General features: G+C 35.4%; 1 protein-coding gene across 1 annotated transcript; it reads right to left on the minus strand.

Moving 5' to 3' along the window:
- Positions 1-8,164: 8,164 nt before the first annotated feature.
- Positions 8,165-10,795, minus strand: LOC107490368 (uncharacterized). Its single transcript, XM_021143068.2, has 4 exons — positions 10,637-10,795; positions 9,663-10,009; positions 8,608-8,697; positions 8,165-8,542 (listed from the first exon to the last, which is right to left on the minus strand). The coding sequence occupies exons 2-4, from the start codon at positions 9,975-9,977 to the stop codon at positions 8,165-8,167; spliced, it is 783 nt and encodes a 260-aa protein (XP_020998727.2). The 5' UTR covers positions 9,978-10,009; positions 10,637-10,795.
- Positions 10,796-12,614: the final 1,819 nt, after the last annotated feature.

Below are 12,614 nucleotides of genomic sequence, written 5' to 3' on the forward strand. Positions count from 1 at the left end.
GTCATTTAAAGCATTTATTTATGTACTATGATATTTTGTATTTATTAGAGTCTATAAATACTCTTTTTTGTTTATATTAGCCTTTGATTTTAATCTAATAAAATTTAATAGTCTATATAAATGTGGCACATTCAATAAACACATAAGTGTTGAGCTCATTTTAGACATACCCTATTTTGAGGGCTAGAGCCATTTTGTATTGGCGAATTTGAATTTGAATTCATGACTTTAATGCTAAAAATTCTACATGTAAATTCATGAAGATGTCATAATAGGATTCAATATTTAATAAATACAAATATTATTGTAGATGGATGAATTGAATCCAACACCTTACTTTTTTAGCATGTAATTTCAAATGCTATGACAGAGAAATAGAATGATATTAATTAAATGAAAATACATTAAAATATAGTGATTGCAAGCTGTATTTATTGACTTTTGCTCCTATTCCTCTCAAATAGGAGCTTTGTCACGAATAGTAGGTTCTAGAAATTGATATAGTAAGAAGAAAGAAATGGTTAGTCATGGTCTCATGGAGAATAAAAAATGCATAAAAAGAACTATGGGTAGAGCATATATAGCTCATTTTGTCTCTGTTCTGTGGACCGAGGAGAAAGGGAGCTCAACGGCAAGAGGATTGTAACATGAGAGAAGCAAGGAGGTCAACCTCTTTCAAATATACAACATGGATTCTGGCATCTTCATAGACCAGACGTTCGCTGATGAGTACAGCATCTTCAGAATTGTAACCCTCCCATGCTACTATGGTAGCGGCAGGAATCTTTCTTGTAGCTAGACTTCTTCCTCTCTTCATAGCTATACCTACCATAATGAATGGAATAGCTTTCATTGGTATAATAACATTATTTTTGGGAGCTACTTTAGCTATTGCTCAAAAAGATATTCAAGATCAATCTTTTTTAACCAAGTTTAGTGTTAAGATGTAATATGTATAAGATAGTAATTGATAGAGAGAGTTTGTCCTTCTTTAGACAATATAGCTGAATGTGTTTGATAAGGTAGCCAAGCTTGTTGTTGGATTGATTGATAATCGAGTTTGTTCTCAAATTCACTGATAGCCAAGTTTGTACTCAAATTGATTGAAAATCGAGTATTTTCTTAGATTGATTGAAAGTCAAATTCGTTTGGGATTGGTTAAAAGCTGAGTTTGTTTTTGGATTCGTTGAAAGATGAGTTTGTTGTCGGATTGATTGAAAATTGAGTGTTCTCGAATTGATTGAAAGCCGAGTTTGTTCTCGGATTTGTTGAAAACTGAGTCTTTTATCAAATTGATTGAAAGCCAAATTTGTTCTCTTGATTGATTGAAAGCCAAGTTTGTTCTTGGATTGGTTGAAAACCGAGTCTTTTCTTAGATTTATTGAAAGCCGAATTTGTTTCGGATTGGTTAAAAATTGAATTTGTTCTTGAATTGGTTGAAAGCTGAGTGTTTTCTCGGATCGATTGAAAACCAAATATTTTTTCGGATTGATTAAAAGCCGACTTTATTCTCGGATTGGTTGAAAGTCGAGTTTGTTCTTAGATTGGTTGAAAGTCAAATTTGTTCATGAATTGATTCATTAATCGATTATGACATGTGAAATATTATGATACATAAAACTGAAGCAATTCAAATGTATAAAATACATACTTCATAAAAAGTTACGACAGATTAAAATTTGATAAAAGATATTTAATAAAATCTTAAACAAGATTGTTGAAATTGGTTCAAAAATTTGAATGTAAATCAAGTTTTATGAATTTGAAGGGAGTATGAATTATTTTACTCATCCTCATAGACGGCGCCAATTGTTCTTGTGTAGATGAACTTCTGAGGTATATCTCGCCTTAGAGGAAATCGAACTTGTCTCTTCATCTTCAAAAGATGTATATTTCGGCAAGAAGAACACGGAGGGTGGCACTACAAGGATTTTGTTTATTTGTGGCAGTTTTTTCTCTTATTTGTGGAGGTTTATATCCCCTACCAGATAGTTTGTGGGGGTTTCTAAAACCCCCAAAATTTGAGGTATCACAAGATCTTTTGTGAGAGTTTTTAAAAACCTACACAATCTATTCAGTGGGGAGGGGGGGTTTGTGTGTCTTTAGTGGGGGTTTTATATTTGAACTTTTGTAGTAATTTTAAATCACTTTTGTGGCAATTTAAAACCTCCACAAATTGATTTTTTAATTTAACAAAAATTAACGATTTTGTGAAATTTTCAAACCTCTACAAACCCTATAATTATTTATTTATTTTTAATTTCAAATCATTCATTAATCTCATGTCATTTACATATTCTCAAATAAATTTTTTTAATATCAATATTTAAAAACTAAATATTTTATAACATAATTCTTCAATATAAGACATAACTCTATAAAAAAAATTTTCAATTTCAATAGTTCTAAATATAATTGCATATGGTATTGTTCTACATAACTATTACTATTTTTTTTAAAAAAAATAAAATAAAACAACTTCAATATTTAAATATTCCAATATATCGCTTGGATAATAAAGCTGCAAATGAAATAGGAGCATTATCGATAATGTAAATACAAAATAAATGCAGCCTTTTATATGCTATTTAGGACTGTTGGCAACTGGTAATGTATGACTATTTTGTCATTGGTAAAATCTTGGTGTTTTTATGCTCTCCAAAAAAATTTATCTCTAATTTTACATATTATTCATTGCACTTAAAAATTTCTCTCTTCTGTTGAAATAACTAAAATCTTTAGATTTAATAATAGAGTTGCACTATTCACACTTCAATTAAATTTCTTTCTTTACTCTTGGGTGCATCATTCAAAAATGCATCTACAAGGAACAAAATTTTATGACATTCATCCAATTCTTCAGGTGCGGTGACACTAGAAAAACATAGCAAGAAAATGTCATGATCCAAGAAAAAGGCACAATTAGAGAAACTGAAGTTCCGACTTTCGGCCCACTGGAGGCCGATCCATAAGGTGATCAGTTGGTGGTTCAGTTGCCATTGCTAGTGTTCTCAAAGTATCCATGATAAGATTTACCCACAAAAGCTGTAAAAAGAGCAATAAATATGCATAAGGATATCAGCTAAAACATAAATTGAAGGGCAAAGTCAGAGAGAAAAACACAGGGAATAGCAGACCTGTACTGCATTCAGTGGGACATCACCAGAGGAAACAACAACAACATTTATAACAAGAGCTGCTACATTTACTGTAAGTTGAAAGTGGATAAATTTTTGAATATTTACATACACAGAACGTCCCCATCTCACAACCTTTAGGCGCATAGATTTTGAAAGATATAAGAGTTATGCTCAAAATATCGAATTCATTTTCAACTTGCAAAACACTATACAAAAGAAATCCAAAACAGTGCAGTTCAATTATATACAAACCTTTCATTGGTTGGCATATTGAATAACTACCTAAATACCTATCTATTAATGCCAGAAATAAATTATTTTTTAAGATGTAAATACTAATCATAAATGATGTATCACTTATTAAGATAATTTAAGAACAAACTAGATCTCTCAAATTGAAAAGAAATAGGTCCAACCTTTACAATGGATACACGTGATTTAACAATTCTATTGAGGATGATTGAAAATAAGTACCTTAACCGCATATTTTTGGCAAAGCTCCACTGAATCTTTGACTCCAGGTCAACAAGGATTATGCATGCCAAATATGAGATTAAGAATAATATATTTAACCAGCAGAAGTGTATCTTAGAGTCAAATGCTATCATAAGTTAGAGTTTATTAATAATTTGTGTTAAATTCAAATGCACAGAACCTACTTACAAGATATTGGTTGACATGGACAATTGCAATTAAGCAAACAGGTAAAATTGGCAGCTAGGAATGAGTGTGCAAAGCACAATAAATTTTATATAAACATCAATGACAATTATAGACATGTATTCAGAGGAAATACTTGCCTTCAGACCAACAATAGCTAACAAAACAAGATTATCTTCTGGTAAAGACCAGTGAGCCCGTTCTTCTTCAGTGGCTAGAACATTCTCCTTTTCAAATGTTCTATATGCAATGGCAACACAATGTAAACTCTTAGCAGCCATGTCTTCAATAGCTTTTTTGAAAGATGGCATCTACAAGCCAGGAAAATTTCACTGTTGGACTTTTTTCAGATCAAGCAAGTGAACTACTAAAGGTTGAATCATCCAAACTACATTTGTTTACTTTATAAAATAGGTTGACATAGTCCAGTGAAAAACAGAGAGAGAGAGAGAGAGAGAGAGAGAGAGAGAGAGAGAGAGAGAGAGAGAATGGATAATACATCTTAGCTGAGATTATTTTCAAACAGGAAAAGAAAGTGAAAACAAAGAAAAAACAAAAGAATGCCTTTATCAAAGCTTCTTCAACCATATAGTTACAGTAAATACTAAGTGCCCGAGTGAATGTGCAGACGAAGGTTTTAACCCCACCAAGCATGTATTTGATTGCTGAACCACTAAAACAGAAGCAACTTCTTCAAGTGTGCTCTCTAGAAAATTTATGAAAATTTCCTAAAACCAGAATCCAATGAAAATTCAAATGATACATCCCAACACACCTGATTCATGGTCAATGCCAGTCTTATCACTGCAAATGGTTATGGCATAACCCATGGTCTCACAAGCTGAGCCTCATCACCTGCAATTCGATGCTTTAGATTTAACAAATATTCACATGTATGTCAAAATCCAATCAAACAAACACCAACTGACATACCAAAGCTTTATCTGCCATCATTTTCGTCATCGAGTACACCAATCTATAACATAGTCAAGAAACGATGCGTAAAAGATAGGGAAAAATAATATATAGTATATTCCAAAGAGCAAATTAACAAATATACTAGGTATGGATAAATCTTTATCTTTTATCAAAATACAGCCAGTACTTAAAAAAAATTAAAGGGATCAAAATTATAAAATATAATGAGATACAAGCATAACAGCAAAATTTTACCACCACATTTTCTGGCACCAACAGTAACACATCATTCAGATTATACAATAAATTGTTCCTTCTATTTTTAACTAAAAAAGGTCAGCTAAAACCAAGACTAAGCAATAGAATGAAGTAAGGTAGAGTTTGTTTGCGAGACAGAGACCAAGAGACAGAGACAGAGAGACAGAGACTAAGAGACAGAGACAGAAATAAATATTAGTATTGTGTTTGGTGTGATGGTATACAAGAGTAATTTATGTCTCAGTATCGTGTTTGGTTTGAAATAAAAGATGAAGACTAAATTTGTAAAGTTACTAAAATGCCCTTATATCACCAAACAAAGCCAAATTCATTTTCGTAAATTGGAGTTACCCTCACCCCCTTTCTCCTCCAATGAACCCTTCCTCCTGTTCTCTTCCGGCAAAGATGGCTGGAGCCTGACCCGCCGCCGCAAGGACCTGAGCTTGTCAGCTGTTTTTGGTGGGACCGAGGAAGGCGAGTCGGCAGTGATCCGTGGTTGATGTTCGTCGTCCCGTGACGGACCCCGTGATTTGTGGCGCCGCTGCAGAATCCACGTCTGGGGTTGTGCGTCGACCCGGTGCCAACTTTCTGTGTCTGGTCGCCGGTGTTTGTGGGTGCACGGATTAGGTAAGTTTCGTATGGTTTCAAAATTTAATAGGTGCTCCTTCCCCGTTCCCTAGATTGGGTTACCTCTGTTGTGAATTTGTTGATTGGATTAGCTATGTTGCTGTGTTGTGAACTGCTTGATTGGATTAGGTCTGTTGCTCTGTTGTGAATTGGTTGATAGGATTAGCTCTGTTGTGCATTGGTTGTTTTGTTGATTCGTTATCGTTGGATGCTGAATAATGATACTATTTTTTAATGACCCAGTGACACACATCAGTCATGGAATGTTTCTTAAATAAAACAAATTGTGATCTTTGCATGTTAGTTCATCAACATCTGATGTGTTTGAGAGAGTGGACATAAATTAGCACAATTGGTCAATGCTGATGCCTAATAATTGTTAAACATTACTAATAATTAAGATCCTCTGTTTTGTACATATCCCTTTTTTTTGTTTATAAAGCTCCAATTCATTGCATGGTACTCTAACTACATGGAATCAAATTCAGGATAGATTGGTCTGTCACGTCTTATAATTAAACTTACTAATTGGACATGATTAGATTCAGACCATGGCAATTTGATATGAAATGAGTATATATATAAACCTAGCATCGTGTTTTTTTTATATGTTAGGCACTTTATCTAGTAGTATCATTAGTATTTCAATTTCAATATCCTTTTATATGTTAATTTCCAATAAGGCTGCAGCTTGTCTAAAAAGGCTACGAGAATTTGTACACACCCATGCTACCTGAAGGAAAATAATGAACATTTGCACCTTTCTCTACTGCTCATTTTTTAAATGTGATTTTATTGGATTATTGCATCAAACCTTATGATTAGCACTAGCAAGTGGTGGGTGTCTGATTTTGTAGGAGGAAATCTAACACATTGTTATTTTTTAGTTAATTTATATATTAGATCCAGTTGTGATTATAGTTGAAAAAAAAAAGAAAAAAAGTAGAAGATATGGTTTGAGTGATCTGTTTCAGAATATGTACTCTGTGTTAGTGTCAACTAATCAAAAAATGAATTATAACATAAAATGTCTGTTGAAATCCGTAAATTGTTTGTTTCTTAAAACTTTTCTTTTGTTTTTGCAAAAAAAAAAAAGACAATAACAGGTGCATTGTATTGATTCCTACCAAAACTTTTTTTGCCATTTCTGAATTTACACTTATTGAATCATGATTGGTTGTTTCATATATGAATCCTCTTCTTCTTTTATGTGTAGTATGTACTACATTAAAACTATTGTGAGTTACTGTTACATTTATAGGGTGGTCAACAATGGCTTCCACAAGTAGAAGAACTACAAGTGGTACGTACGGCAGCGGGAACACAACGGGAGACCGTTTTTGTGAGTGTGGGTTAAGAGCACTGTTGCAAGTTTCCAGTAGCGTGGCCAACCCGGGTAGAAAGTATTACGTGTGTCCAACAAGGAGATGTGGATGGTTCAGGTGGGCAGGTCCAAATACCCAGCATTCTGACGTTGGAGAAGATCGATCTTCTCAGCTTAACTTTAATTTTAAGACGACCGAACGAGTGGAAAAACTTCATGCTGATGTTGTGTATCTGAAGTTTCTATCATGCGTTCAGCTTGTTGTTTCCGGTCTTTGTATTGTGTTGATCATTGTGGTGTTGTGTAAGTTGTAGTATGGGCTTTGAACTCAAATAGGCATTTCAGAAATTATAATAACAGTAGCACATATTTGGCACTTTTCATCTTGGACATGTTGAGATATTGAAAAGTTATACTTTATGGATAGTCTTTTTTCCTTTTTTTAGCTTTTGCTTTTGTGAAACCTTTATTCCCCACTTTATATCATCCTTTTGCTCATGTTAATGAAAATCTTTACTTTATCAAAGAAAACAGGCCCAGAAGTGGGTGTTATGCTAGTCCTTCCAAATATGTTGCAAGGGTTTGATCCTTTTATCATTCAAATTTTGAACCAATTTCCCCCCATGTGTTCTGAATGTCAAGGTTATTGCATAAGCATATATGTGTTGCCAATTGGATTAGGTTGTTGCTGCTATGATTTGCCATGACTTTTTCTTCTTCCTTGTATGATTGGCCATAGTTTTTTTCATAAATTTATCTGAAGTTTCTTTATGAATAAGATTTTCAGAAGTTGGTTAAAGGAAGAAGACTTTGTGCATATCTATTTTAGCACTTAAATGTTGTGGGAGCCATTATTGTCTTGTTAGAAAACACTATTTTTTTACTAAGAAGACTAAACATAGAATTATTAGACTTACTAGAATGAAATCTTTGTAAGCTAAATCCTAATACAAATTAAATAAAAAGATATGGTAAACTACATAACATAGGCGAAAAATGAAGAGAGTTGTTAATATTGGTAATCATCCACCAAAGTATTTATCCAAATAAGAGCAAAACAAAGGAAGTTGCATAGTTAGGCATGGAAAACATAGCAACACACAGATGGTACCAAAGTTTTACCATGCTAAACATAACATTGTCCTGGAATCCTAAAACCCGACTTCCAAAAAGTTAACACCCTAAACCAAACTTAAGACCAGAAGCCAAAGCTAATAAACTTAACAAGTATTCAACTTCATATAATGGAACGCACGAGCCCAATCATTTGTGAATCTGACAAGCCCCAGAAGTGTGCATACACATTAGGACTTTCGGCAAACTTCAGTATCGCCCTGACCACATCGTCATCACCGAATCCAAGCTGTGTGAGCTTCTCGCCAACCTTCCACTTCTCGTTCACACCAACAATGGCATCAGCTATCAGTTGGGCATTCTTTCGTTGGTCAGCCGATGATTGCTGAATCTGATTGGCCATCCTCTTGAGTACGTCAACATGTTTCCTCTTCCTCCCGCATTGCCTAGTGCTTCCCGCGCTCGCACCGACCTCAGAATGTGATGCTTGTCCTTGCATTGCTGCAACTCCGTCTTGGTCTGGAGGTGGAGACATCTCGGACTGATCAAATCCAGCAGCAGTGTCGTCTGTCTCTTCGTTAACCTGTTCCTCCGCATCGAAGCCACTAACGGCCGCCACTCCCATCCAAAGATACCTTCCAGCCGGTGAAATAAAGGAAATGGCTTGCCAGGACTGTAGAACTTGGTCGGATGTGCCTACGAAACTTGTACACCGGAATTAGTAACATTCAGAAAACATGATAATTACAGGTAAACACACTCATGAAGTTAGACAAAAATATCGCATCTTTGGGAATTATTACTCGTATCGCATCAAAAATAGTAAGTATAAGCTAATCTAACGAACAGAAAGAAATTAAAATATCATAGTCAAAAAGTGGGAAATAGTACTCGTATCCATCAATCATATCATGTCTACAAGATAAATTCAACAATATAACAGCCTGTTATTAATATCCAAACATAGTCATAGCCATAGTGTTGTGTTAATCACATGCAATGGCTCCACAAGACAAATATGAGGACATAAAATATTTCTTTTATGCTAAAATCAAACTTGATCAGTAGCCATTCAGAGCATCATTGGGACAAGTACAAAATAATTCAGCAAAAACAACTCAATAACCAAGATAACTATATCAGAAATCATTAGATCACTGTTTTTTCCACTCATGAAACTGCAAACTTAATCAAACAGTTACCATAGTATTAATTATATTCAAATCCACCTTTCTTCAGGGTATATCTTTTGAGTTTGAATCCTTTTCTACATAATCTGCACCAAGTCTTGAAAATTTGTCAATCCCAAAATTTAAGATAAATTAAGTGCTCACATTTTATGTGTAGGTGAGCTACTAATCCGTGATGAGCTCATGATATTCTGGGCATTAACTCTAGCAATCTCACATATGTAACACAAAAGATTCAATGAATTATTGTCTGCTGCATTACTGAAATGGTTTTGTCAATCCAATGATAAGTAGGATCCTATCATGTCAAATTTCAATACAAATATCGAAGTGCTTAAACTGAGCAATCTGGCAGGGAAAAATTTCAGCCAGATATTCAAGAATGATCAATTTATACCAATGATATTCAAACAGATTTATCAAGTAGCACACAGTGAGAACAACCCAATAAAATACTTCAAACACACGCACCTTCAACCAAGCATCAAGGACGTCTTTGCTGTCAACCTCAACACATTGTTTCTCGTTGTTCCAGCCAAATCCGCTACAAGCAAGCATATCAGCGGCGTACTGGTACTTCTCCTTCAGCCGCTTGTGCTTATTCTTGCAATGCTTCGCGGTCAGTGTACAACCGGAGAAAGCCTCCAACATCTTCAAAGCCAGTTTCTCGAATGTTCCCGGTTTAAACTGCCCACAATCAGCCCGCTGACCGTCAACGACAAACTCCTCCATGAAGCCAACAAAGGCCAATGTCTCTTCATCACTCCACATTCGCTTGTTCTTCATTTCTTGCTACCAATATTACGATAATAAAAACCCTGCATTAATAATGTAAGTTACAATCACTTATCACCAATGAAGAATACCAAAGAATTACACCACAGATAAAATTAGTAAAACTGGTCTTTGCCATAAGAGATGAAATAAGGAAAAAGTAGACAAGTAGTTCAATTATTAAAACACTGGTCGTTGCCATTACAAATGAAAATAAAACACCAAACAATATCACAAATACGCAGTACCCGAAAATTAAATAATGTGCTGTTACAATGTCTCAACACTCAACTATTGATACAACTAAAATTGCCGCCATTACAACAACCCTAAACCACACAACACTACTCCGTATGACTCGCACGCCACTCTTCATACATCTCATTTGCTATGTTGTCACGCCAGTGACTCCACTCGTTCGTGTTTTCGACCAGATCGATCAATCTATCTTGTTCCTCGTCTCCATCGGGCGTGAATTCATCCAATATGCTACCTTCCTCCTCCGGATCCATCTCCATACTCTTTCTAATGAAATTTTACAGCAAACAACAGGCAATAATTATCTGAAATTGTGTCTTTAGGGGATAAAAGCTAGGGCTTCTTAAGATGTACCACCTCTTCTTCAGCAAGCCAAAGCAGCGCTCAATAATATTCCTTGCAGAAGAGTGTACCCGGTTAAAATATTCTTGGTAGTTGCGCGGTGCACGTGCTCCCTGGGCCCACTCTCTTACATGATATCGAGTCCCTCTATACGGTGCAAGAAACCCCGGACCATTTGTGTAGCCAGCATCAACTAAATAGTAATTACCTATGCACAAGTAACGCAAATAAGGTAAGACGGTGGCTATCATGAACTAAATCTAGTTGTATAAGCTTAACTATAGAGAGGGCATAATTACCGTGGGGTATCTTAAGACTATTACGACGAGTTATTACATCTCGAAGTACCCGTGAATCAGATGTCGAACCCTCCCATCCGCTGAGTACGTAGACAAAACCCATCTCCCGGTTACACAACCCTAAGACATTCGTGCAGATTTTACCCTTTCTTGTCTGATACCTTGCCTTCTCAGACTCGGGGACTATCACCTCTATATAAGTGCCATCTAATGCTCCCAAGCAACCCTACCATCCATAGAAAGCTTTGATATTCAGATAGAGAATCCATCAGATAAACATGAATCATACAGAACATCAAATAAGATCTACCTTAAACCTTCTCCATGTGGGATCCACACAGTCCTCGGCAACTGGTGTAGCCTTCGCGAACAACATCCCTTGAATCCGTATTACAGACTTCAAAACTTTATTAAAATACTTACTCACTGTCTCGCCGGACCTACAAAATCTAACTTGTAGACTACGATTTTTCTTGTGATGCACTAAGATAATTAAGAAGGTCGCAACCTGCTCCGGCAAGCTTACATGACCATCCTCTGTAAGTCCTCCCTGAACTTGGAGCAACTCACACAAGTTATCAAAGGCATTTGTGTTCATTCTCAACTCCCAGATACAATTCCTATCACCCTCACCAACAATACGCTCTAACGCCTCACGTCTAATTCTACTATTCATTCTTCCACCTAACGATAGTTGCCCAGTAGTTCTATCCCTAAAGTAAACAAACAGCGTAAGCACAAAGAACAACATTCTTTCTTCATGGTTGGATCTCATCTCTTCATAAAAAGACACGCATCGCTTAATAATTTCCGACCGCTCCATTTCTTCCTACCAAAATCGTTTCATAAAAAAAAATATAATTTCCAAACAACTCTTACACAACTTCAAAATTTTTATTAAAATAAATAACGTGATTACATCCAAGGAAATGCTTACCATATATTTTTATTAACTAAAAGAATAAGAAACAAACAAAACTTTAAAGGGAGTATGGAGTTTGGACTTTGGAATTTTTATGAAAACCAACGTTAACAACAAAGTAGTGTCAGTCTCTAAATTAAGATTCCATCATTAATTTCATAAAATAAATTAGCATAGTTTTGGAACATTTACCTTAGCAAAGAAGCAAGCTCTAATCACCCAACAAACAGAATTTATAGTTACACCCTTTCAATTAACTAAAACTATACTAAAATACCTAAAATACCGAAACACTGAACATTGACATGAATCGGGTTCATCTCATCTACGCAAGCAATACATAACACTGAATTGAGATTCCTTATTATTATTATTATAACGTGACTCATGCTATTGATTCCAATTTCAGCAGATGCAAGGGATGCATGCAACAAGTATGTTTCATGTGGCAAATGAGGACTACAGCATATATCCATTCCTATTATGTCCAAATAAAATACAGTTATGACAATAATTTGAAGTTAATCATTCAATTAAGTTATTGCCAACTAGTGTTCCACAAAATAAATTACACATAAACCTCTTCACCCGAACTGCATCCCACACCAAATGAAGACAGAGGAACCCAGATCACAGAAAGGGAGAATTACTAACCTAGATAACAGAAACTGTAGTCGCAACAACTCTCAGATGGACTCCACACCTACTCGGCAGGCTCTCTCCTACAGGTTCGTGGGACCGCCAGATCTGTGAACAAGGGAGACGACATCAGAAACGGAGGCCTACGGAGAGGACGTCGAAAGTCCCAAGCGCTTACCTTCAACCAGT

This window comes from Arachis duranensis, chromosome 5 (genome assembly GCF_000817695.3).
Source record: "Arachis duranensis cultivar V14167 chromosome 5, aradu.V14167.gnm2.J7QH, whole genome shotgun sequence".
Classification (NCBI taxonomy): domain Eukaryota; kingdom Viridiplantae; phylum Streptophyta; class Magnoliopsida; order Fabales; family Fabaceae; genus Arachis; species Arachis duranensis.